Here is a 27,589-nt window from a genome sequence, read left to right as displayed (position 1 = left end):
ACTAACTAAACCTGTTACGTTTTCCTCCAAATCATTTATATGTTACAAACAGCAAAGATCCCAGCACTGATACCTGAGGAACACCACTTGTCAATAGCTCTCCATTCAGAAATGCCCCCTTCCACTGCTATCCTGTCTTCTGTGACCAAACCAGTTCTGTATCCATCTTGCCAGCTTACCTTGCTCAACAGTTAAATGATGGAAGGGCAATCAGCAACAGTGCCATCAAGCAGCACTTGCTAAGCACTAACCTGCTCAGTGATGTCCAGTTTGGGTGCTACCAGGATCACTCAGCTCCTGCCCTCATTACAGTCTTGGTGTAAACATGGACAAGAGAGTGGAATTCCAGAGGTGAGAGTGGCTGCCCTTAACCAAAACAGTAGTTGGCCATGTATGATATTAAGAACCCCAGTAGAACTGGGAGTCACAAGCAGGGGAAAACTCCCAGTAGTTGTAGTCACACCTGGCACAAAGGAAGATGGTTTTGGTTGTTGGAGGTCAATCATCTCATGATGGAGGGAATGCCATTGATGAAGCAGCTTAAAATGCCTAGGACATGACCCTGAGGAACAGCTGCAGCACTATCCTGTGACTGAAGTCAGAAATGGGGATGCTCACAAAAAAAATTGCATGATGCTCAGCACCATTCACAACTTCTCAGGTACTGACAGTCCAAATGCAACAAGACCTGAATAAATCCTGGGTGTTACCTGGGCTCAAACTTTAATACTATGGCTGGGCTAAACCTATATGTTTACTGTGGCTACAACAGGTCAGGGGTTGGGCATTCTGTAACAAGTAACTCACCTCCAACTCCCCAAAACTTGTCCATCATCTATAAGACACAAGTCAGGAGTATGTTGCTGAATAAGTGCAGTTCCAAAAACATTCAAGGAACTCAATGTCATCCAGGACAAAGCATCCTGCTTGATTGGAACCACAAAAGCAGCAATGTGTACCATCTACAAGATGCATTACAGCAACCCATCCAGCATACTTTCAAATCTACTACTTTTACCACCTAGAAGGTCAACAGATACCACCTGCAAGCTCCCTTTCAAGCCCCTACACCATCTTGACTTGGAAATATTATCACCATTGCTTCACTGTCACTGGGTCAAAATCCTACAACTCCCTCCCTAACAGCACCGTGGGTGAGCCTACATCACAAGGACTGCAATGTTTTCCACCACTTTCTTCACATGGGCAATTAGGGATGGGCAATAAATGCTGGTCTAGCCAGCAACACCCACATCCCATGAAAGGAAAAGCTTTCACAGCACCAGCATTAAGTTGGCTTGTTTATAGGTGCCAGTTTTACCCTTCTCCACTTTTTTTGAATGTGAATATTTGCAATCTTCCAGTTATCTGCCATCATCAGTAGATTTTGGTCCACTGTTTATCTGACAACCATTTTACTATTGATAGTCTACAGAAAACCTTTAGATTTCCTGTTAACTGCCAATCTACTCTTGCACAGCCTCTTTTTCCATTTAAAATAATGGATGATTGTCCCTTCTATCATCAAGTTAGCATCTATTATACACCCTTTTTCTACTTCATCCAATACTCCTGGTTTATGGTTAGCATGAGAATCAGCTGCACCCTATGTTACTGACTGAAGTGGGAATTTTTACACCCAAGTGTAAAGAATGATAGTCAATAGGTTGTGAGACTACATTAAGCTGCATTATAGCCAGTTCCAATCCTGCCCTCACCCACTATTCAAATTCTGGTTCAAGCCAAGATCCTGGATTGTCAGTGTTGGGGTGATGGACCCTATTGGAAAAGAATATCAGAGAATGTAAAAGTGGAACAGCATTGTGATGCACCCCACAATTAAAAACAGGCCACTGCTATCTCTATAGAACTAAATACTGGATAAACTCAGCAAGGCAGACAGCACTTGTGGAGAGAGAGAAATATTCTTTGGAATTTTCTCCTTTTATTTCAGATTTCCAGCATCTCTTTTTTAGCTTTTATGCTGCTATCTAGTTTAGACTTAAACAAGATGGAGGTAGTGAAGGGTGGCCTGTGGAATAATTCTAAGAGTCAGCAACTCCAAGAGGGAAAACTAAAATGTAAAAAAACTGAACAACTTGCATGAACAAAGTGAACTACAGTGCAAACAATACTCAAAGTTGCAGGCCCAATATAGATAAGAAACAGAGATAAGCTAGTAGAACCAAATGATACTCAACTGACTCAGAACTCTAGTTTCTCTCTTGACAGATGCTGCCAGACTGGAGTTTATTTTCCAGTGTTGTGTTTTTATTCCTTTGTGCTCATGGAATCCCTACAGTGCAAAGGCCACCATTTGGCCCACTGCATCTGCACCAAACACAATCCCACCCAGGCCCTATCTTCATAACCCATTTATTTATTTACACTACTAACCCCCTGACACCAAGGAGGAATTTAGCACAGCCAATCAACCTAACCCACACATCTTTGGACTGTGGGAGAAAACTGGAGCACCTGGAGGAAACCTATCCAGACATGGTGAGAACATACAGACACCATACAGTGATCCAAGGTCAGAATTGAACTGAGGCAGCAGTGCTAACCACTGTTCAGTAACACTGGGATAGACCAACTGTGCCAAATGACCAGTTTGTGTGCTGTAAAATTGTGTTGTCTCTTGTCAAAATTATTAATTTGGCACAAGTCAGAAAACACCCTCTGGTGATTAACACAGTTGTGGTTTTTGGCATATGCAACATTTGTTTTATTTGACATGACATTCCTCAAGTTACACAAATGACATGTACAAAAAAGAAGAAAAGAGATTCAAAATAAAGTGGAATACAGTGTTACTTCTACAAGATACATTTGGGTGGAATAATTCAACATTTGTGAGGTGAAACCTTTAAGCTGGCACCATTTTTCAATGTCCTGATAACTGAGCATTGACCATTATCCTGACCTTTGAGAACATTTGAAGGTGTCTTGACACAGAAGCAGAATTTTGGATCAAGCAATGTTTGAATTTTATGCACAGTACAGTGTAACCAACACTTAAAAATAAATCTCATTACTTTTTGGACCATGCTTGTAAAAATTCAGTATGTTTTGGATGAAGAAACCATAAACTGGAAGGTGTGAGTTGACCTCTGTTGTCCCCTCACACCAAATGAATCTGCTCCTTGGACAATACTCAAGAGGTTCCACATGAAGATGTGGGTTTTGGCAATTATTTCCCTCCACAACAAGTTACAAGACCACATGCATTTTCATAAAGTACATTGCTCAGTGATTGCAGAACTGCATTAAGAGACCCTACCATGGACCACTAAAAGTAGTTTATATTCTAAATGCCTGTCCATCTTTCACTCAGAACTAGCAAATGCATGAATTTTTTTTTAAAAAGCTGCCTTAAAGTTCCAATTTTTTTTAAACAAATATAGTCCATCCAGAAAGGCATTTTGCAAAGATGACTGTTCCAGTTTTTCAGAGGACCCACCTGATTGGATTGTTAGCAATTCACTTTGGGGTATCCAGTTTAGTCTGTTATATTGGCACATTGGAATTTAGGTAGGAGGGAAGGTTCCTGGTTTTCCAGTTCTAGAAGAATTAAGGCTTTAAACATTCCAGAAATAACCCCAGTACAAAAAAAAATACTAAGAATTCCAGTAACCACTGGATCATTGGGGAAGAGTAAATGAGACTATATCCCCATCTCCAGTGCCAGCAACAGGTTAGATGGCTGTGTCCAGTGTTTCAGGATTACCCAATCTGAGCAGTTATGAAATATTGTTTTGCAATTGCAGGGCATTAACTGACAAGGAATATATGGATCCTATCTGATGGTGTCTCTTCCAACTTTTAATACACAAACGTATAGCAAAAATAAAAAGCAGTGACTTATTATCTTGTGTCTCCAGTGAGATAGAAAGTCATCAACACACTGAATGCACTTTCCAAAGGACAGCTCATAACAACAAAAGCAACTTGCTGAACTACAGATTGGATAAACAAAAAGGAATGAACACACAAGGCCAGCTTATGTCATTCCACATCCATACGGTTTTATTTTGGGAGATGTAATGCTCTACAAATCCCTATACCTCTCTCTTGTACCAGTTTTGTTCTTTTTTCTAAAGATTCCTAGAACCATTGGATATAGTTCCGACACCAACATCTTCAGTTACAATGGAAACTAGAGTTCTGGTGACTTGTGTTTTGTTCAGTGCGAGAATGAAGTGAAGCTTTAAATACTACAGGCAGGGAAACTGCTCAATCCTTTGGGATGACGAGTGTGCAGTTTATGCTCAAGTCCACATGAGCTAAACTGCCTTCTGCTGAAGAGGATTGGCTTTCAGTGGCCACTGGGATCTGGTATCGAGTCAGCACAAAGAGCTCCCCTCATCAGTTGCGCCCTCCCCTCCCATCACAAGAGGGCACAAATGACCAAACACCCAGCCCGGCAAGACCAAAGCACTTGTGAACATGGCTAACAATATCAGAGCAGCGGTTAGTATAGCAGTTGCAATCCATGGCCTGAGGCACATGAAGCAAGTTGTAACTATAACTTTGGCATTACCAAAGTTAAAAAGATATCCAAGAAAACCTAACAAAAAAAATGGAATGCTGAAAGGAATGTCACGTGATATTGAATTATACAGCCTGCACAGACTTAGAGAGATCACCTCTTTCACTAATAACTATCGTCAAGATGAATATAGAAAATCTGCTTAAAAAATTGTTGTGATATGTAGTGAAAGGCAGGCAGGCATTGCAACCCATGGTAGGACTACTGCAAAAAAACAAAATGCTGGAAAGCCACATTTATACATAAAGTGCATTCAATACTCCCAGAGGGTTGAGGAGTCAATGCTATCAGCAGATGCCTTCAGCACACCTGCATGATCCCCCTTCAAATACTTCCCATCAATTTTAATTGCAACTTTGTTGTAATCACAGAACTCAAACAGGAAATCCACAGGCTGATCACTGCTGCTGGTGACAGAGGAGTCACTGCCAACCATCCAGTACTTCCCAGTGGAATCTGCAAAGGAATACAAAGACAGTGAGAACCAGTCCTGACTCAGAAGCATAAACCTTTCAAAACTAAATGTACACACCATTTGTCTCACACCCATCTCCTGATGCAAAGATTTATGCAATTATTGTAGCATGTCATGGTAGCAATCACGTGCTATTTGGTTTGGCCCCTGGCTCTTTATATTCATAAAAAATACATGACCCAGGTGAACAGTAGTAAGGCAGGCCATTCATTTCCAAAAGGGGAAAAAAAAAATCAGTCAACTGGCTGAAGCTCAAAGGTTAACTCATGTGACTGAGTAGCAAACGGGTTCAAACAGCTTCAATTTCAAGTTCAAAATGGCTCAATTGAGTTTTCCTGCTCAAATCTGATACCATGAGCTAAAACACAATCTGATACAGGCATAGATAAAAGCAAATCAGCAGTAATCTGAAACAGAAGTGGAAAATCTCAGCCAGTCTGACAGCATCTGTGGAGAGAGAATCAAGCTAACAGAGTCTGGATGGCTATTCATGACAAAGGGTCATCTGGACTTGAAACATTGGCTCTATTCTCTGTCTACAGATGCTGTCAGACTTGCTGAGGTTCACCAGCATTCTGTTTTTGTTTCAAAAATGGTATAGATTTGATCCACCACCACGTGATGGAGAATATTGGTGCGTGCGCTACAGAAACTGGAGTGTGGGGGAGTGGTCAGAGGGAATAAAAACAGTTTTGTTACTCTGCTGTCAGTCATTCTTGTTGTGACATGCACAAACATGGCTGCCAATGAAGAACAGGAGTGGATTCAACTGTAAGGCCTTTCATGGCAAAGCAATTAGTCCATCTACATACACTAACTACCCAGAGTCAAACTTGAAAAACAGGGATGAGATTCCAATGTTCAAGAAACTATGTTCTACAGGAATTTATTCCTTCAGGAGAGGAAGTTGCAAAGGAAAAACACAAGTTGGATCATTTACCTTTCAGTCTGTAAGCACCATCATTGAGCTCTAACTGGAAGACATCGTATGAGGATCTGTTTGAGTCTAAGGTTCCAGTCACTTTCCGACATCCAATAAAGCCATGCTCTCCTCGAAGGGCTATAATAGGCCTGTTAATCAGTTTCATTACAAATTCTTCGGACTCAGCTGGAGAATGAAAAGGAACAGGTGAATGTTTCTGCAATTTGGAAGAATGGTCACTTCATTAAGAGGCATCAGGAGAGCACCTATTCTTTAAATACACACACCATAATGGGTCAACATATTCAGGGAAGGAGAAAAACCTGGGAGTAGAGCAGGAAGAGAAAACGATGCGTAATTTTAGTCCCACAGTTGTTTGAAACCTCAGGGGGTGGAAAAATCTAACTGGATTCAGTTACACAGAATTATAGAATCACTTCCTGAATGGCATGGAAAACACCAACAGAAAGCGAAGGAAACAAACTTTTGGTTTACCTGCACGGGGTATTTGAACTAAAACAGTTATTCAGGATCAACACATGGCTCAAAAACATTAAGTTTAGCAGATGAGAAAACCTGCAGTAGCAATCAATTTTGATTCATAACTCTTCAAAAGTTGTTCATTGCCAGCACAAGGCACCTAGATTAGTAGAAATCGCTAGACGAAAGGTAGTCCTCTATTATCCTGTCAAAAATGATCAAATGTCTTGATTTGCAAAGACATGGAAGGGAGAGTGAAAAGCATCCAATTCCCTGGGGAGTTAGAACACAACCTTTTCAATATTGAAAAAGTTGGTATATCTGTAGCAATTTTTCTTTACTGATATTAAACCCCAGAATTTCACAATACTATGCTACTTCACGATTCGCAAAAGTACTGGAATAAACTGCTTCCTAGATTAGCAACATGCTGGAACACCAATTCATGGAAGGTTAGAAAGAGTCATCATGAGGTCTGGGTCAAAAAAGAAAGGGACAGGCTCATCAAAATCTGCTGGCTAAGGAGAAGAACTCAGCTTTTGTTCATGTTGAGTTTTAAACATGAATGAATAGAGTTTTCAATAAACCTTGAAGTATTTTGAGTTTATCTGCAACTTAGTGCAATACTTTAAAAGAGGATAAACAGCTAAAAACTGTTAGCTGTTTCTACTGCTGTGCAGTAGCCAGGTTGAAGGAGGAAAATTGGGATGGTCAAGATGTAGTGCAAAGTAAAGTGCTTTTACACCAAACTGCAACAGTGAATGCTGGAATAAGGGGACAGCATTGACCACAACGAAAACAATCATATGTCTCCTTGTAATGAGATAATGTGTAGAGCAATAAAGCTATTGAGGCCCCCAGGAAGGCAGGTTAAAATGGAGAAAGGCAAATTTAATAAAAAGTTACACAGAGGTGGAGATTCAGAGAGACAAATAAAATGTACTTTGGCAGAGATTTAGAGAATAAAGGAAGAGGGAAATACTGAGAGGTAAATGGAGTACTTTGCGGAGACTCAGGAATTAACAACTGGAAAAAGTTCAGACAAATGAATTATTCTCAGTCGTAACATTTTCAGTGAGTAAGGAAAGGAAGGAGGAAGTTGACAGAGTTATCAGTATAGGAATCTTTCGTGGTGCAGTCAGACAATATTTTTTGATTGCATACAGACCGAGCTATGTACACACAGGTCAATAACACTGATGATTTTAAACCATTCCAACACAGATTGGAATAAAGGTTCTGTATGTTTTAAAGTTTTGTAGTAAAGTTTATTTATTAATATCACAATAAGTTTATTTATTAGTGTCACAAGTAGGCTTACATTAACTGCAATGAAGTTACTGTGAAAATCCCCTAGTTGCCACACTCCAGCACCTGTTCAGGTACACCGAGGGAGAATTTAGTACGGCCAATGCACCTAACCAGCATGACTTTCTGACTGTGGGAGGAAACTGGAGCATCTTGAGAAAACCTACATAGAAATGGGAAAAACATGCAGATTCTGTACAGACAGTGACCCAAACCAGGGAATTGAACCCAGGTCTCTGTGCACTGTGAGGCAAGTGCTAACCACTGTGCCACTCTGCTGCCATATGGAAACCAAGGTGGCCTCCCAGCTCAATTTGTCTCAAATAGGAAGTTTTTAGGCACTGGGGAAAGAAACAAGCATTGCTTGATTTGTCTCTGGAGATGAATTGGTGAAAAGAACCAAATGAGAATAGGAGAAAAAAATGCAAGAGCAGAAAAGCAAGTTAAGAATCAAAGAAAAGAATGCTGGACTGGAGAAGCAAAGTTCAGTGACAGGATGTGGCCCAAAGTAACCGAGCAGAAGTTAGCAAACAGGTCAACAAATCAGCAGTGGAAAAACAAAGTGTAAAATACAAAATAAACGTAAGCTTAAAAATATTTAAGCTTAAATATATTTCTAGAAAGGTAAAATCAAAGCAGGAGACTGCACACCCATGTCCACTGCTCCATGGCACCAGATGAAGCCTGCCTGATTTGGAACAGTTTGCAACAAAATACAATGCAGGGTGCAAGGAGGAAGCATAAAGAAGCTAGAAGCAACAGACAGGCTGGACTTACATGGTGTTTCTATGCTGGCGCACAGCTGTCCATTCTTTTTAGCTGCCACATATTTTCCATTGACAGCCTTCAGAACAATTCTTTTTGCACGCCATTCAATGTCGAAGTAGCAGTTACCATTTCTGAAATGAAATTTTAAAAACTCCTTGTAGCTTTAAAAAAAGCATTTCATTTCAATCTAATCACAGCACATCCATAACAAACAGACCCTGTAATCAGCACCGGTTGGTGCTAGTGCTTTTCCTCAATTTATTCTTTTACCAGATTCAACCTGTTCTAAACAAAAGGGAACTGCCACACACTGTTGAAGAGTCAGCTTCTGGAACTTTAATCCTTGCCTTGTTTTCAATGTGGTTTGAAGATGTATAGAATGAGTACAATTGCACACCAATTTGAAATTTATAATAATCTTAAAAAGACAACCACACTGTCAAATTTAGATACAACTACAAAATTGTTGCCCAAATGGTACTCTCAAGAACCTAAGGGGGAACATCTTGGACAACACTTCTTCATTGTTCATCCCTTTCCTGCCTTCCAGCTCATACCACAGCAACAAAGCTGGACATTGTCCTGCTTCCAGTCCAGTCACTATAGACAGCTCAAGTAAAATTCTTCCCGCTTTGCAAGTGTCTGCTTCTACTCAACATAGCACAGATTGTTAACAGGATCCACACACCTGTCAGTTAGGGCAAAATTAAGACAAAGAGCCTTTCCTTGCTGAGAGAATTTATCAAACACTCCTCGTATCCACACAGTGTCCCAGTTTTAGCTGATGAGTTCCAGAACCCATTTGTCTCAATGTAATTGATAAAACATTGACATATTAAGCTTTGCATCCATCCCAGTCTCTAGTCCATGCCACTTAATAGACAGCACAACCACTCAAACTTAAACTGCATCACCAACTTTAGTAGTGTCCTAACACCAAATTCTTAACTGAGCAGCTATACATTCTGAATAATTTGAAGGCAACATGCATTAAATTCTCACATCGTGCAACAGCCAAATTAAAATAATTATTTCAGTATACTATACCAATTCTCTTAACATACAAGAACTGAGCCAGAAATAACAGACATCACAGCATACAAAATGACCTTGGAAACCTGCAAAAATCTCTCTCAAATCCGAAGGCAACACCTGGTCAATAAACCATGGTGAGTGATTCAGTGCACAAAGTGTTTGTAAAACTGTCAAATTAATTACCTTTGGCATCCAAGCAAAGACTTCATCAAATACATCAAGTCACTTTGATGCCATCATAAGGATCCCACTCTGGATCAGATTTGGTGCTTTCACTTTCAGAATCATCCCTCTACAACAAATCATTGCTAGCCACTGAACTGGATAGTCTATTTTTGACTGAACATGGGTCACTATCCTGTGATTTTATAATGAAATCACAAAATATTCAGTAGGCAGCTTGCATATTTCCATTGAGATTTTTCCCCCTCTTTCAGTCATCCAGTGAGAACACCATCCTCAAGGCAAAATTCCAAAAGTTGAACAACAGACAATGGACCCCAGTACAACTGCAACGTGGGCGTTAAGCCATTTAACCTGGTACCACCATGAATCTAGTCATTTTCATTAGAACAGTTTCTGAACCTTTCTACTATCTGCTGGCCATAATCAAAATTTATGGGTGCTTCAATGTTGCTGATGTGACTTAATGGGTACGTGTTTTTGCCACTGTCTGATTGTTTTTGGTGACTGGGAAAGATGGTGGGGGGAGGAAATTAATGGGAGTCCCCAAACATACCCCGAGGAGGAGGTGGATCTTTTTTTAAGTTTTAATAGCAGCCGTGGTTGCTGACATCCACCAGCCTGATGTCAGGGATTATTTCCTCCCATTGTTTTTTACTCCCAAGTATTTGGAATTATGGCAGGAAAACGCAGCAAGACAGCTAATGGGCTGCCTTCTGCTTTTCCCGCAGGAGACAACCCAAGGTTTTTGCTAATCTCCAAGCAGTCTTGCTGTCTCTCCTGCTGCAACACTAGACATTTTCATTCTACAAACAGCTAAACCAATTAGCTAAAAGCAAAATACTGTGTGAATGCTGGAATCTGAAACAGCAATTAGCTTAAGCTTGACTCAGGAACTGGTTGGAAATGTGTGTATATATGACAATGTAACCGTTCTGATACAGACCAGGCTGGTCCCTGTTTACATGGTGTATATAGGTCTTGGACAACATCAGGGTACCTCACACCATTAACATCAAATCTTCTCACTGCAGCAGTTACTTGAGTTAGCAAATATTATGACTATGCATCATTAGTTTTGCTGGAGGAGCCATTTCTGTTGATCACTCACCATGCTAAATGTGGTCTACTCTATGTGGACGCATCAAACTCCTGCCAAATTATTGTATCAGCCAAGCAAAATATGCATTTCCAGGGTGACAAACTGAGGCAGACTATTTCCATAGCTGAAAGGTGGAAGGTTGATTTTCATAGCAAGAAAGTTTTTGGCATAGAAGAAAATGGGGTTGTTTTACATGCCTCAAACTACATCACATACATCTACTGCAGATGCCAGCTGCATTAGGAAGGGGAAAACTAATCTTGATTTATGGGATTTGCAATCAGAGTTCTATTGCTAGTCAATGGTTTAAGTTAAACATATTGGCAGTTTCAAATATTCCAGTTTAGGCCCAATTTTAAGATAACCTGTCATCAAGATTTAAACTAATTTTGTGCAAGTTCTAAACTTTTCCCTACCAGGACTTAAATCAGTATAAAAATCAACTGTGTTCATTTCCAGATGACACTGGAGCACATCTGCTCATTACAATCGTTCAATAGAAGATTCCAATCACATACAGTTTAATTTCTTCAATGTAATGAAGACTTAAAAGGAGGAAGCACTTAGAGGATACAGATCAGGATGTAGAAAAGCCACTGCAAAATCACAAGTAATTTGACTACAAGTCTTACATTCTCAAAAGACATGCAATGTATTTTAACATTTAGAAATACTTAAAATACAAGCATTCCACCAAGTTTCAACATTTAGGCCATGATCGTAGTCAAAAAAAAAAGTGGTCAAAGAAATTGCTTTTCCATTGTAAAACTTATGGATGTTTATATAAAAAGAGGCCCAGTTTAGTAAATGTTTGTGGTTTTCTTAAAAGTAACCACAATGTCATTAGATGTTATTTAACAATGACAGCTGGTGACTGCACACAAGATTTTTGCTGAATCCTATAGCTCATCTGTATGTGGATCTGCATTCACTTACTTTGTCGAGGCAGTTGACTGCACCCCTCCATTAGATGTCAGAGTCCAGTATTTCCCAGTGCAGGTTCGGAAAGCACACTTTTTGGTCTCTTTGTTGATTTCTAATTGGAAAGTCTCCTGGTCACTTTCTTCATCCTGGTTCGCAGACAGGTCCATTCCTTTTGCAGGGAGGGGGTTGGGGGGGGGGGGGGGGGGGCGGTGGAAATCACATCAGAATTCAAATCAGAGCCAAAACAGAATTGAATCACTTCTCCACATTCAAGCAACACAACAGAACAGCAAACGAACCAAATCAAACCGGTTTTGCTGCAGTCAGACCGAAACCTGATATACACAACTAACCGGTGGCATGTTAGAACAAAAGCTACCACAATTGGGGTTAGTTAGCGCAGTTAACTCGTCCGTGACTCAGGACAATGCCAACAGTCTGGGTTTGATTCTCAATCCAGCTGAGGTAGACTTGGGACCTGGAGACTGAATAGCAAACAATTCATTGACAAAATACTGTCAAGGCAGTGGCCAAGGATAAAGCATCAGCAAACTGAGCCCTGGGCTTGCCTTTGGGCAGAGCACACATCAGGTTAAAGTTCAGCATGATAAGCACTCAATTAAAGACTGGAAATGTAAAGAGGCAGACGTGTGCAATTAGCGATATCCTGTCCATTGTTATTTAGCACCTTTGAGATAAATTTCTATTTCCAAGAATTTGAAACCACTGCACTCAATGTCAAGTCAGTTAATTGGACAAAGAGGAAATGGTTGTCCAGAATATTTGCATTTTACCCCCAAGCCTTAGAATAATAAAAGGGCTAAGGAAAACATTCACCAAACCAAAATAGTGGGACTAAAATACATTAAATAAAGTTTGGACAGACAAATGATAGCAATTCTCAAGAGCAACTGTTGGTTCAGTCTTCTGTTTGGACTAACATTACACTTCAAGGGCTAAAAATAGAACCATCCTTTTTTGGGAGGATCCAAAATTTGAATTTTCTCCTCCAACATTATGAAAGAAAAGTAGAAGTGAAAGCAAGTCACTTCTTTATAGTTTAGAATAAAGGATGACTACATTAGACTGCAAGATATAAGCTCAGCATAACAAAATGCCTCCAAAACATTTGGACTTTAGAAGATAAAGATGTAACACATTTGCAATTTTGCACATGTAAAGTGGGTTGTAGTGGGGAAGAGGGAATGGTTTTGTGAAGGGGAGGTTGTGTCTCACTAACTTGATTGAGTTTTGAGGAAGTGATGAAGATGATTGATGAGGGTAGGGAAGCAGATGTTGTCTACACAGACTTCAGTAAGGCCTGTGACAAGATCCCTCATGGTAGGCTGGTGCAGAAGGTGAAGTCATACGGGATCAGAAGTGAAATGGCAAGATGGATTAGAACTGGCTCGGTCATAGAAGACAGAGGGTAGCAGTGGAAGGGTGCATTTTTGAATGGAGGGCTGTGATGAGTGGTGTTCCTCAAGCATCAATGCTGTTTTTGTGACTGTTGCTGTTTATGTGTATGTACAGAAGGTTGGTGGAATTGCTGATAGCAATGAGGACCATCAGAAGATACAGATCAGTTGGAGACTTGGACGGAGTGATGGCAAATGGAATTTTATCCAGACAAGTTCAAGGTAATGCATTTTGAAAGGTCTAATACAGATGGGAAATATACATAAATGGCAGACCCCTACAGAATACTGATAGGCAGAGGGATCTGGACATATAGATACACAGGTCACCGTAAGTGGTAACTCAAGTAGAGAAGGTAGTCAAGGAGGTATATTGCATGCTTGCCTTCATCGGCCAGGGCCAGGAGTTTAAAAATTGGCAAGTCATTGTTAAGTCACATCTAAAGCAGCTTTATAGAACCTTAGTTAGGTTGCACTTGGAATATAGTATTCAATTCTGGTTGCCATACTACCAGAAGGACGTGGAGACTTTGGAGATGGAACAGAAAAGATTCATCAGGATGTTGCTTCATATGGGGGATATTAGCTATCAGAAGAGGTTGGAGAAACTTGGTTTGTTCTCATTGGAATGACAGAGGTTGAAGGGCGACCTGACAAGTCTACAAGATTATGAGGGGCGTGGATAGTCAGAAGCTTTTTCCCAAGGTGGGAGAGTCAATTACTTGGGGGCACAGGTTTAAGGTGCAAGGGGCAAGGTTTAAAGGAGATGTAAGAGGCAAGTTTTTTTTTTATGCAAAGGGTGGTGGGTGCCTGGAACTTAATGTGTGGGGAGATAGTGGAAGTAGATTTGATAGTGACTTTTAAAGGGGCATCTGGACAAATACATGAATAGGATCCCTGGAAGCATAGGGGTTTTTAATTCAGACAGATAGCATGATTGGCACAAGCTTGGAGGGCCAAAGCACCTTCTCCTATGCTACAATTTTCTTTGTTCTAAGAGTTCATCAGCTCTACCACAGCACTGTTGGATATTGGTGTGGTTACAAGAGGGATTAGGCCCATGACTGGATGGCTCTAAACTAGCTGTGGAAAAGTATACAGATTCAGCAAGTTAACTGGAGGCCAGGGAGAATTGGATTGTAACTTATTTTGAATTCCATTGCAAAACATTCTAGCCAGCCACAAAACCAGATTATAGGCTAGATGAATAAGCTGGAATTTGCCAGTTTTAAATTCACTGGGTGGGGGAATGGCAGACTAATGTAGCTATGTAGAAAAATTACTACACAAGAAATTTATGAAAAAAGAAACCATCTTACCACTCCATTTAAAATGAGTTGTTAAAATTGCGCATTTCCCTTGAAAATAAAATTTCCAAAGATTCTGTGGCAGTTTTCTTTTTGAAATGGTTGTGAATTTTGACAGGCCACTTCAAAAAGGTCTTCTGCCTTCCCCAGCTCCCACATTCCAATGAATTCGGGAGGAAATTGGCAACAGTAATTTCGAGGAACAGTTGAAACAAAGAAAAGCCCCAAAGATTTCTGTTCATCCCATTGTAGTAGGGGCACTCATTGCAGAGGAAGCTGTATTCGCAGCTTTAGAGTCAAGCACAATCAGAATAAAAAGTGTTTAAAAACAGGCAACAACTTATTTTGGACACTAGCCAACAAACTATTTATAGCAACACCAGTTAAGAATGATTGTGTAGAAGTGTAAAATGGAGGCTTAATGCTTTTAAATTATTTTAGTTTCTTTCTAATGTTCCCCAGTTTACCTCATCTGTCTAAAGTTTGCTGAGAGTGTGTTAAGACCTTAAGCATTGCTTAAGCTGGCCCTTCCTTGTGAATTAGATGAACACTGGTAGCCACACAAAAACTGAGCAGCCTTTATCAATGATCCCATGAAGATAATTGCAGAATTGCTACTCTGGCAAATCTTCTTGAGTGAGTCCATCTCCAGGCTCTAACACTATAATTCAGCAGCACATCACCTGGTCTATTTAACCAGTGAACTTTCAGAGAACGCATTTCAACCAACCTCAGAATCAAACCTTCTTTTAAAATCCAAATGTGGCCACGAAGCAACCTGGAAAGTACCGTGTGTCAAAATAAACAGGCCACTCAACTTGATCAGTTCAAAAGAGATTTTCAGTATAACACAAGCCATGACAAGTAGTGCTGAGAGGAGTTTGAGGTCCAGCCAGTACAAAGAAAGGGATTATCACTCAGAAAAAGAGTGGAGCTGACAGCAGTTATTGGCCATGCCATTTAGTTGAGGGAACAACCTTTCCTTGAAGCAAACCTAAATAAAAATTAAAACACTCACCCAGTGTGACGTGTTAGTGGAGTCCCACTTCTCCCTCACTCAGGTCCAAGAGCAAAATGGCCTGCTGCTTTGTCAGTTCAGCTCTTTTAATTTTGGGATTGCTTACTGACTCAGAGCTTTGTGCACCAGGTTTGTGTGGTGTCATGAGCTTTCAGAGCATTGCTCCTTCATCACCTGATGATGCAGCAGCACTCCGAAAGCTTGTGATACCAAATAAACGTGTTGGGCTTTAACCTGGTGTTGAGAGTCTTCTTTCAGGGATCTGTGGTTAGCATGTTAGAGAAGAGTAGCATTAGGGTTTGCTGGGCTCTTTTTACAGCATTGCACATTGGTCACCACTAGTTTAGGTGAACATTACATTTTACCATCAAGAGCAGGAGGAGTACTCTGTCCAGCATTATTCTGTCAATCACCACTAGATGAATTAATTCTTCATTCATATTGTATCCTGTTACACTTTCTACAGTTCTGTTCCAAATGTGCACCCAGTAATTTAATTCCAGAACTCTTGATAATATGAAGTAATGTGAATCAAGACATTGGAGGCACAATTATTCATTCAAATGCTTCTTTTGGCGATAAACACTGGGGCCTACACTTCCTTCAGCGAATTACTGTGACCAGAGACAGTGCTTAAAAAACCCAAATTGAAGCTTGGCGAGACAGCACATCTACATGTATAGGATTGCCCACTTTTCCAAGTTTATTTCCTCACTCTGTCCAACCTGCCCTGAGGTACAGCAACTTTATATATGGAGGATGAGGGGCAGAGCCACTCCTATAGGTTTGCCACAGCTACAGTAAGCACAAACCATTTCAGTCATTACTCAATGCCTGGTGATTTGGTTTACTCAGTATTGTATCACAGTCTGGATTTTGTTTGGAGGATGGGAGCAGTCTGGATAAAAAAAGGAAAAAAAACAGACCAAAATCTACAGGCAGTGAATATTTTTTGCATAGTAGAGTGCTGACAGGATAAAAGTGATTGCAAATTGTTCTGCAGGTTCAATGACAAGTCATTGCATTTTTAAAAAAAGTCTGATCTTTTGCTCAAGTTTCATAACGTGACTAATTATTTCAGTCACGGCACTCTCAGCAGAAAAATGGAAGATGGGAAAAATATACATAATCCCAGATGATTGCCATGAATTCACATGTTTCTACAAGCTGATTTCAGTGTCCCTTTCAACTTGTACATCAATTTTCTTTTGATACTGCCTTACTGCTCAAACTCAAAGCCAATACAAGTTAGTTTACCCTATTATAATAGATGCTATTGCACAGCACATTATCTTAAATGGCAATAGCATGGTTAACTCTTTCACTGGAGTGGGGATGCACTGTGCCCACTCTGCCAAAAGAGAACCTCTGTCCAACTAACATGTCTCATACCATGAACTGCTTGATGGTAATTTGCTCCAATCCATCAGCTCCCCTTCCTTCCCACCCACACACAACCCCCCCCCACCCCTAACCACCACACTGTGCCAGTATGGGAGTCAGCTACACTTACTCAACCCAGTTGCTATGCTAACGCATTTCAAGCCAGGAGAATGGATTGCCATGACAACAAGAGGTCAAAAGTCAGGTCATGAGGGCTGCTCTGCACCTCTTGGATATCATCCACTGGGGTGGGGGCAGGGAGCGTTCACAGCAAAGTCCCCCGATGACCTCAAGCAAATAAGGAAAATCACCCACCAAATGCATATTGTAACATGAGAAAAACTTACAAGGCGTAAATTCAATACTACACAATTATAACAGCAACGTGTTCCTTTCCGCACTCAGGAAGTGTTCACTGGCAGCTGATACCCTAATAGGCTTTGATATACAGAAATCATTCACACCCACGTATGAATAGGCCTTCAGTCAGCTAGTGCATTGACTGACAAAAAGTACAATGAAAGCAAAGATAAAACAAAAAGCAAGCAAAGATTTGCTGGGCAAAAGAAAAATACAATCAAGACTTCTGTCTGTCCTTTATTCAAAGGACATGATATCAGTGTGTATGTGCGAGACAGCACCAAAACATCACAAAACTAAAAGTTAGCAAGAACTGTACTTGCTGGACCAGGTCTCCAGCTATTACAAAAGCCAGTTTAGATCAACAGGGCATCTCTTAACACAGCAGCTCACCAACATCTGGCTTCAATTCTTAAAATCAGTCTTTGTCCATTTCTCAGTTTGGTCATTAAGCAGCAGAAAAGATATTTCAAAAATACATTGTGGTGTCGAGATAACTTGTACTGCTTCCTTCAGGTCAAAAGGATACAGATTTATTCACGATGTAATCCCATACATGAATACGCCAGACAGGGAGTGCCTTTTGTCTACAGCTGCTGAGCAAAAAGGCTAGTGTGCTTCATAGTGCATCATTCATTGAAGGTCTATGACCAATACTGCAAGGCCATCAGGAAAGCAAATAGGGGGATTGAAGCTAGATGAAATACCATCTTGTTAATTCAAGCCTCAGAGGCCATATGTAGAATACTATGGACAGTTTTGGTCCCCTGAAGTAGTCAGGGGTTATGGAACATCAGAAAAACGTTTCAGAGCAGGGTCATTAGATTGACACCTTATTAAAAAAGGAGTGTTCTGGGACAGGTTCAAAGACTTTAGCAATTTTTTAAAGAGTAGTACAGACTGAAAGGTCAAACATAATGACAGCTAGTCGTTCAATTGGGCCAATGCAGAGAACCACTCTGATACTCAGAAATACTGTTAACCCAAATAACTAGTATCTGTGGAATAAGTTACCGGCACCTGTAGCTAGTGTGGATATGTACATACAATTTTAACTCAATTCATAAACCAACACATTGCAAAGATCTGAACAACTGCTTTTACAGATTATAGACTAAAAGGGCTTACTTCATACTCAAACTTCAGACAAGCAAAACAATGCATTATCCTCGATACCCTCTTCAGTACAAGTCTAAGAGACCAAGGAATGGCCAAACATAAACCAGTAATGTAATTTCAATTTCTCAGCTAAAATGACAATATTTATTTACAATCTTTTGTGTGTGTGTGTGTGTGTAAAAAACTTGGAGCAACCACTATCTGGCTGGAAAAAGTAGGTCAAGGATGAAAAAAGATACAATAGCTTTGGTGTCATACTGCAACAGGTACTAGCTTACCAAGAGTGAAAATCTGTAATTATTATTCAACAAGGAGTAAGGTTTGGGTGTTCTGGACTTCAGCTACCAAAAAAGAAGAAAAACTGATCAATCATCTAACCGTGAGACATTGATGGTATAGATCGACAGCCATTCTACATTCATGCCACTTCAAGAGTTCCCAGACAAATGTAGATACTACTCAAGCACCTTTACAGTAGAGTCGTCATTTTTCAGCATGTAATTCATACCAATAAAATCAACTATTCATTAAAAACTTACTTCTAGAACTGCACTACTAAAACCAAAATACAGCAAAAGAAACTGAAGTACAGGCAGGTTCCCCAAAAAGAAAAACAGTGAAAAATTATTTTGGTCATGTATTATCCCATTAGGATTACTCGAAAATCACTTGGGAAATCAGGTATGGAGCTCCAAGGTCGATGGGAATAAAAAAGGATAGACTAGCATATATAAAAATTTCCTTTCCTTTGTTGAAAAGTATTTAGTATGGCAAGATAGTTATCAGTACAATAGAATAACACCCAACAAGGGGGTTAACAAATATATATTCAACAGTTTCACTCATCTTTGAGTGTATCACCTTGTGGAAGACCCAAAATTAAAATTAACATAAAACTGGATTCTAACTCCTTGTTGCCAAGCTAGATGCTGAAATATGCATAAGAGAATATATTTACATAACAGATACAATTGTCAACCCAGTGTTGCCATTTCTTGAAGTTTTAATCTCCACACCAGGTACAGTATAGTTCAGTTGGGATTACTTCTTATTGCTTGGAATAGAATTCCTATTGACAACTACTTAGCATTTCTGCTCACAGGCTTGGGAAAAAAATTGCAGTTAATCCCACAAAAGGAAAACCACAGCAATGAAAACCAAAACTCAATGGAAATACAGTGCAAGACTGAAATGACACCATTCCACAATACCCCCATGACAAAATTTACATGACTGATTTTATCATTACATACAATTTTTTAATCATTTGTGCTGCTCAAGTGGTGTCCACCAAAATCTCTCTCTCCCCCAGGAAAATGTCCAGAAGATGCAAGCTCCAATATGAGAGTCTGCAGAAGGATCTAGATAGGCTGGGCGAATGGGCCAGGAAATGGCAAATGGAATTTAATGTTGGCAAGTGTGAGGTGGTCCACTTTGGTAGGAAGAATGGTAGGAAGGACTATTACTTACGTGGCGAAAAACTGCAGCAGGCGACGGTGCAGATGGACCTCGGGGTCCTTGTGCATGAGTCGCAAAAACCCAGCTTGCAGGTGCAGCAGGTGGTCAGGAAGGCGAATGGGATGCTGGCCTTCATAGCGAGGGGGATTGAATATAAAAGTAGGGAGGTCTTGCTGCAGCTGTATAGGGCATTGGTGAGGCTGCAGCTGGAGTACTGTGTGCAGTTTTGGGCGCCGCACCTGCGCAAGGATATTTTGGCCCTGGAGGGAGTGCAGAGGAGGTTTACTAGGCTGATACCGGAGTTGAGGGGATTGAGCTATGAGGAGAGGCTGAATAAACTAGGCTTGTACTCGTTAGAGTTTAGAAGAATGAGGGGAGATCTCATTGAGACGTACAAGATGATGAATGGGATGGATAGGATAGAGGTGGAGAGACTCTTCCCGCTCAAAAAAGACAGTAGGACTAGGGGGCACAGCCTCAAGATAAAGGGGAGGCGGTTTAGAACGGAGTTGAGGAGGAACTTCTTCACTCAAAGGGTGGTGAATCTCTGGAATTCTCTGCCCGTTGAAGTGGTGGAGGCTGCCTCGCTAAATATTTTTAAGAAGCGGGTTGATGGGTTCTTGATAAGAGAGGGGATTAAGGGTTATGGGGAGAGGGCGGGAAAGTGGAACTGAGCCACAACAGATCAGCCATGATCTTATTGAATGGCGGGGCAGGCTCGAAGGGCTAGATGGCCTACTCCTGCTCCTATTTCTTATGTTCTTATGTCCACCAGCATGCTAAACCAAGACCTGACTACAAATCAGACTCAACCACACATCAGTGGGGCAGGGTGAGCCATTCAACTCAAGTTGGTTCAGCCATGAGCTAACAAAATGCCAACTCAGTATGCCATCTCCACATTCCTCAATGACCACAGAAGAAAAAGCCATTGCTTTTAGTCTTAAACCAAATTTTCACTATCTTGTTGCCTGGTAATAACATTTTAAGTTAGAAAAGGTTGGCACTACAATCTTCCACAAGTAGTTATTCAAGGTTCAAAGTGAAGTGATCCTTTCCAAGCTACTGCAGAGCATTCTGGATCCTGGGGAAAGTGAGTCTGGGGGAATTAATAATGGAAAGAGATGCAAATGAATTGAACAGATATCTTGCATCAGTCTTCACTGTAGAAGATACGATAACATCCCAGAAATAGCTGTAAATGGAAGGGAATAAGGAACTCAGGAAAATTAAAACCACCAGGTAAGTAAGGGGTACTTAGTAAATTGTTGAGGCTGTGGGCTGACAAATCCCTGGTTCCAGATGAACTTCATCCAGGAGTCTTAAGTGGCCAGTGAGATAATTGACGCAATTTAAATTTTCCAAAATTGCTGAGATTTGGGAAAGTTTCCACTAGATTGGAAAATAGCAAACGCAACTCCTATACTCAAAAAAAAGGGAGGGAACCGGAAAACTTGAAACTACAGATCGGTTAACTTGGCTTCAATATTTTTTCTCTGGCTGGGCATTTAGAAAAAAAAAAATCAAGGCAATCGGGCAGAGTCAACATGGTTTTGAGGAAGAAAAATCATGTTAAATCAATTTATTTTAGCTCTTTGAGGAAGACACATGTTTCGGATAAAAGGTAAATGCACTGTGTTTTTTCAGAAGATAAGGTGCCATAATCAAAGATCATTGCAAAAAAAAGCTTAGATGTACAGGGCAGCATGTGTAGATTATTTTCTGTTAGCTAGCCAGGGAGTAGACATGAAAGGGTCCTGATCAAGTGATCATCAGAGGGATCAGTGCTGGAGTCTCAACTCTACAATTTATAGAAATGATTTGGACAAAGGGACAAAAATTGTGATTGCTAAATTTGCTGATGATACAGATAAGTAGGGATGCAAGTTGTGAAGAGGACATCATTAGGTTATAAAGAACCTGGTCAAGTGAGTGGACAAAGATCTGGCAACTGGAATATAGTTTGGGAAAATGTGAAATTGTCTATTTTGGCAAGAAAAATAAAATAAATTATCTAAATGAGAAATGAGCACACTCTGGAAGTGCGGAAGGACCTGCATGAATCAAAGAGGCTAGTAGCAGTTATAGCAAGTAAATTGAAATCTAATAGAATGTTATTGTTTATTGCAAAGAGAATGGAATATAAAAGTAGGCTATACTTCAGTTGTACAGAGCAATTGTGAAACCACTTGTGTACAGTACTGGCCTTCTCTATTTCAGGAAGGATGTAAATGCATTAAACATTCAGATGCAGTTCACAGAAGGTTTATGGACCAGAACCAGGAATAGGAATGGACAGGTTGTCTTCTGAGGAAAGGGCCAACAGGCTAGAGATGACTTGACTGAAACCATTAAGATCCTGAGGAGTCTTGACAGGCGAGATCTGGACAGCATGTTTCCTTTCCTCTTGTGGGAGAATGTAGAACTAGGGGTCAAGGGATTGAGTAGCCAATTCCTTTTCCGCATTTTGTATGTTTGAGACAAGTCACATGGACATGGTGCGGGGAGGGGTGGTTTAAATAATTATTACTTCCAGAATGGAGATATTCTTACTTGAAACAAATATGTTTCATCTTTTCTGCCAAGCAGATATTACATTCTGCCAAAAAACATCTAATGTTGCTGCCAGGGCTGAACTAAGTTATATCCATTACATTTATGGATGATAGTTTAAATTAAATTCACTGCTATTTATAAGCCTCAATGTGGGGCTAGAAGCGACTTAACTTTATTGCCGATTCATAAAAATTGTCATCAGCCTATAATCTCTCCAATACACCTGCTGGCAGTGGTGATAAGAGCAGGAGAGTTATCCAATCAGCCATATTGCAGAAGGCAATGGCAATAGTACTGCTGTGGTTTGCCAAGTGTAATCAATGTCATCCACGCCCTCTTTGCGCATGATCCCTGAAGGAGATCAGCAGCTGAGACAGCCCCTTACCTTCTGCATATTCCACCAACATGAAATCAAAAAAATTGAGCAAGTCAGGTGATTTTGAACTGAATTAGCTAGACAAACTGGGATTTGAACAAAATCTAGAACTCTTATCTCTCAAATTTGAATGGATTTTGGGTTAAGGCAAGGGTTCGTAACCTTGCCGCTTTATTAATCCTGGCAAAATCGGCCAACTTTTAACTTTCCAACACACCTGCCAGAAACAAACAGTTCATTTCCCCAAGGAAATTGGGGCCTTAGTGACATTGTTAGGGCTCTGATTGCAATCCTCAGGGACATGAGTGGACTTGAACACTACACCCACTGGTATCACAAAAATATTTAATGCTATTGTGTCTCCCAGCACCTATCTGCAGGCTGATATTCCCAATACTGAGCAACAGGAAACTGCATCAGGACCCATTTGGTTTGGAAATTGGGAGTGCTGAAACAGACCAAATCAAATAATGTCCCCACTATCTCAGTCACAAATGGAAATATTTTGAAAAAGGCCTCCCTCCCGAAGTGGAATTGAATTCCTCACTGGCATACATTGCCATCAGTGCTTAGCACTCAATCAGCATCATGACCAAGTCATTACTGTTCATGCAAACATCAAGGCAGGTTATTCAGCTACAGAAAGTACTGGTGTATGGATGCATGGTCTCAGAACATTTATCTCCCATTTGTCTTCTGGCAAATCATAGGTATCATTTTAGTTTTAATGTCCCAAGATGGAATTGTCAGCAAGGTCAGCATTTATTGCCCATCCTTAATTGCTCACTATAAGCTGATGGAAGGAAGCTGTCCTGAACAACTGCTGTAAGGTGAAGGTTCTCCTATAATGGATAGCGTCATAGGATTTTGACACAGCAGCAATCAAAAGCAATATATGCTCAAGTCAACTAAGGCAGTGAATTTCAAAGGCAATGTATCCCCAAACACATCCCTTATCCTTCAAGCTGGTGGAGGTCATGAGTTTAGGAAGTGCTATCAAAAGAGATGGTGAGTTGCTGCAGCTTATCCTGTAGCTAGAACATACTGCAGCCAGTGTGCAGTGACCAAGTTGCCTAATACAACAGATAAAGCAGTGCATCAGTTCTTTGCACCAAATACAGCTTCATGTGAAACAACAGGGTGGGGGGATACATGTGAGAAGTTACTGAACTTCCCAAATATCACAAATTGAGCAAACAGGAAGAACACTGACACACACACACCTGTGGACAACATCTACTGTACAGCTTTAGTCCAAATTTATATAGACACAAGAAAATGCTTTGTAGGCTAAACAATTCAAACTGGCTGGAACCCAATTCTACACGTGCAGTGAATAAGCATTTTGGGCTCCAGTCCAGCTAAACTGCTTTCCTTTTCCTCACTACTTGAGGATCGACTGAAGAGATTTTCCTTAAAATGTTAACATGCCTGGATTGTGTGCGCAGTTATTTCCCCACCCCTCCCCCTTTAACTTGCAAAAGGCAATTAGCAAAACCAAGTGAAGGGAGGGGACAATTACCATGGACAAGTGGCAGCTGGGAAAAGGGAATAGGAGGATGAGCAGCTGTGTTCTTCTTTACTGGTACAAAAAAATCTCATCCCATTTAAAAAGTGAGGATGAGGAAATTTAAAAATGCACATATTCAGGCTGAGTAGATGCCTATGTTCTGCATTAGATGTGACAATAGTAATTTCTCATGAATTTTTTTTGTTAATGTTAGACAATTCCTGAACACAGTCCAAGTGGAAGGATATTCTATTGATCACTCCATTAACTGACAGGGTCTCTAGGCATTGAGAAGTAGATCTGCACTTGAAACAGATTTAGATTCAGTGTCCTTCTTGGGAAGGACTGAGTGCCCAAGATGGTATTGTTTTCAAGTTCCTCTACACATTTACTCCTCTTCCACCTCTGACCTCCACAAGCCTCATTTCAAGTTTCCTCCCATTCTCTTTACATATCCCCCATTTCCATTACTGCAACATCTGCAGTCAGTCAAGGCTCAAAACTCTGGAAATCCCTCCTGATACCACATAGCCCCCACCCCCTCCTTAAGATGCATCTTAAAACCTACCTACATCTGCCCAAATTTTGTCATTGGGCTCACATCACCTGTAGTTTGGCCACAAATTTTCCTTGATAATGTTCCAGCAAAACACAATGGAACATTTTGCCATATTTAAATTGTGCTAGGGACATGCTAGTTCTACAATTGGAACCAAAGCATGAATGATCACACTTCTTATAATCTCAAGACACAAATACATCTTCCCAGTCTCCTGCAACCAAAATTTGAATCTTTCCCCCTTTTTTAAACCTATTGCTCAATCATTGTAACACTTGCCGCCCTTAGAATTTAGAAAGAATAATTAATGCAAAGATTATGAGAAAAATTAAAATGTTACAATACTCCATGAGATCAGGGGGGCATTTGATCAAGTGGTCGAACAATTTTATTTTAAATAGCGACAGAAGGGTTAATTTGAATGCTCCGCAGTCTGGATGCAGTGTGAAATGTTGCACATTGCTTTCTGCCTCTCTGGCAGACGAGGCGCCCACATTATATTTCTGTCGGCGGATCCCGAGGCTGGTAGCAAAGTCCTCCCTTTAAGAGCTCAAATAACACATCTGGTTTTGTTCTACAGTCACGGGTGAGGTCACGCTGATGCATTTTTTTTTGCAGGGCTGCAGGATTTTAAATATCTATATTTCAGACCATAAGGGCAGCTCGTTTCAAAGTGGGGTTTGATCCAGTCTCTGCTAAACCAACTATACATCCCTGCTTGAACCCCATTTTGGGGGAACATTTCAGTACATTTCCTTTGTTGTGGATGAAGCCAATTTTGTTATTTAACGCCTCATTGAGAGATACAGGAAACTACTGATGAGATAAAGCGCTAGACCAGATTTCGACTACTCATTTTCTGACCACCTTAAGAAAAATCACCTGGAAAGGCCAGATTTCCATAATCAACATTTACAACTGCATGACTTGAAGTTTATTTTGTAGTCTCCTGGTCAAGGATATGGCTGGTCACAATCCTCTATTGCGCACACACACCAATTCTCCACTAGAAAGCTGAGTGTTGGCTGGGAGAGGAGTGATCAGCTTTGGCAGAGAATTGGAAGGAAATGTTTGGATTGTTCGCTGCACAATGGAACGATTATACCATTCCTGTAATGAAGGAGCAAAGCAATTGTGAACAGCTGTACAAAACCGTTATCGCAGACAATGAGAGAGAGCAACTAAAATCCCTGCCTTTCAGCATGGGGAAATCGGAAAAAAAATCCCCCCCCCCCCCCCCCTTAAAAAAAGGAGCGTCTACCCTGAGTTAAAGTAATTTGGTTTGACCTAAAAGAGGCCTTACCTTACAGAAAAAAAAGAGTCTGGGAATCTGTTGCATTCACTGCTCCTCCCAGTTACCCACTTTTCAACGCAATGTTAATCATTTGGAAGGCCACAGAATTGAGACTCGGTCGAGCTAGTTAACCTTTGACACACCGCCCAAAGTAATTAAATACCGTTACCAAGAGAGATAGGAAAGGCTGGGATGGATGTGTGAGGTATTTATCTGGGGTCACGCCTTCCACCCCCCAAAAAAAAAATCCTGCAGGAAAACAATGGAATGAAAATAGAAGCCATGTTGGAGAAATTCTCCCAAGCCTCACAAATAAATAATTCTCCCAGCAAATAGAGGAGGGAATGGAATTCTCAATCTCAAAGGATGTCCACCTTTCAAAAAAAATGAAGTGAATACAGATGTTTTCTCAACATTGGCCTCCCCTCACAATAGGGGTCATTGATATTGGTGGAACATAGTTCTAAAAGAAACCCTTACCTTGCCGGATGGAGACATTCCTGCCATTGGCAGCCTTGAGGACCACCTGTGGGTGGCTTTGCTCCAGGACAAAGAGTTCATCCTTGCCCACCTTGCTGCTCTTGCCAGCCTTCATGGTGCCAGTGGGGCCGGAGGGTGCCAGGTATTTGCCTTCGCAGTCCCTGAAGGCCACCTTGCCCGACCTGAACTCCAGGGTGTAGCCGGTGCTGCGGTCGGGTTTCTCCACCAGCTGCCCGTCGTTGCGGAGGAAGCGGTTGTCGCTGCTCTGGATACTGTACTTCTGGTCCTGGAAGACCAGCGTGATAAGGGAGTCCACTCCCCAGGGGGTGTCGCGGTCAATGGCCAGCTCGTCCTTGGCGCTCAGGTGGGCGTACCGCTTCCTGGTCACGCTGAAGATGTTGGCCTGCGGGTGCATGGCGATGTGGACGCTCCACTTCTCGGCCACCGAGATGGTCTGGGCGAAGCAGGTCAGCCGGTCCTCGGTGCCGCCAAAGTAGCGCTTGTGGGGCTCGGACTGCAGCGACCAGCGGCCGTCATCGTGAGCCACGATGAGGAACCTGCAGTCGGCGGTCGGCTCCTCACTCTCACACCACACATTGCCGTCCTTATCCGCCGCCAGGTACCGGCCCAGGTGGCTCTTGAAGAAGACCACATTGGAATCCTCGCCGTTCTGCTCCAGGGTCCAGATCTGCTTCTTCTTCATGCTGGTCGCCGAGGCGTTGATCTTGAAGCCAAAGGCTTCAGCCGTCAGGTACTTCTTCCCGCAGTTGATGAGCCCAAACTGGATCTGCAGACTGTTACTGGGGTCGTTGGCTGGCATGGCTGCAGACTTTGGCTCTTTTGTTGCTTTAACTCTCCCTGGAATCAGAGCTTGGGGTTTTTTTAAAAATGTTTCCCTGTTTAGTGGATTGGTGTTGCACGGTTTGTATCAAGTCCCTTTGTTTGAATGAAGCCCCCAGTGAGTGTGTCTTTGTAAGCTCTCAGCCTCCTCCAGCAAGGCTG

At 41.2% G+C, this 27,589-nt stretch overlaps 2 protein-coding genes across 2 annotated transcripts in view; one reads left to right on the top strand and one right to left on the bottom strand.

Moving 5' to 3' along the window:
* Positions 1–2,698: 2,698 nt before the first annotated feature.
* Positions 2,699–27,589, bottom strand: LOC145354848 (fascin-like). Its single transcript, XM_080206385.1, has 5 exons — positions 26,588–27,589; positions 11,762–11,918; positions 8,515–8,636; positions 5,968–6,135; positions 2,699–5,008 (listed from the first exon to the last, which is right to left on the bottom strand). The coding sequence occupies exons 1-5, from the start codon at positions 27,405–27,407 to the stop codon at positions 4,806–4,808; spliced, it is 1,470 nt and encodes a 489-aa protein (XP_080062511.1). The 5' UTR covers positions 27,408–27,589; the 3' UTR covers positions 2,699–4,805.
* The window catches only part of LOC145354849 (uncharacterized), an 87,081-nt gene continuing 72,335 nt past the window's right edge, over positions 12,844–27,589 (top strand). Inside the window, exon 1 of the mRNA XM_080206386.1 lies at positions 12,844–13,389. Within this exon, the coding sequence (XP_080062512.1) occupies positions 13,205–13,389 (185 nt within the window). The 5' untranslated portion in view covers positions 12,844–13,204. The remainder of the gene's footprint in view (positions 13,390–27,589) is intronic.

Source organism: Carcharhinus amblyrhynchos, chromosome 18 (assembly GCF_965287045.1).
Source record: "Carcharhinus amblyrhynchos chromosome 18, sCarAmb.v2.hapA, whole genome shotgun sequence".
Taxonomy (NCBI): Eukaryota; Metazoa; Chordata; class Chondrichthyes; order Carcharhiniformes; family Carcharhinidae; genus Carcharhinus; species Carcharhinus amblyrhynchos.
The sequence above is the reverse complement of the archived record's forward strand: the minus strand, read 5'-3'. Positions and strand labels throughout refer to the sequence as shown.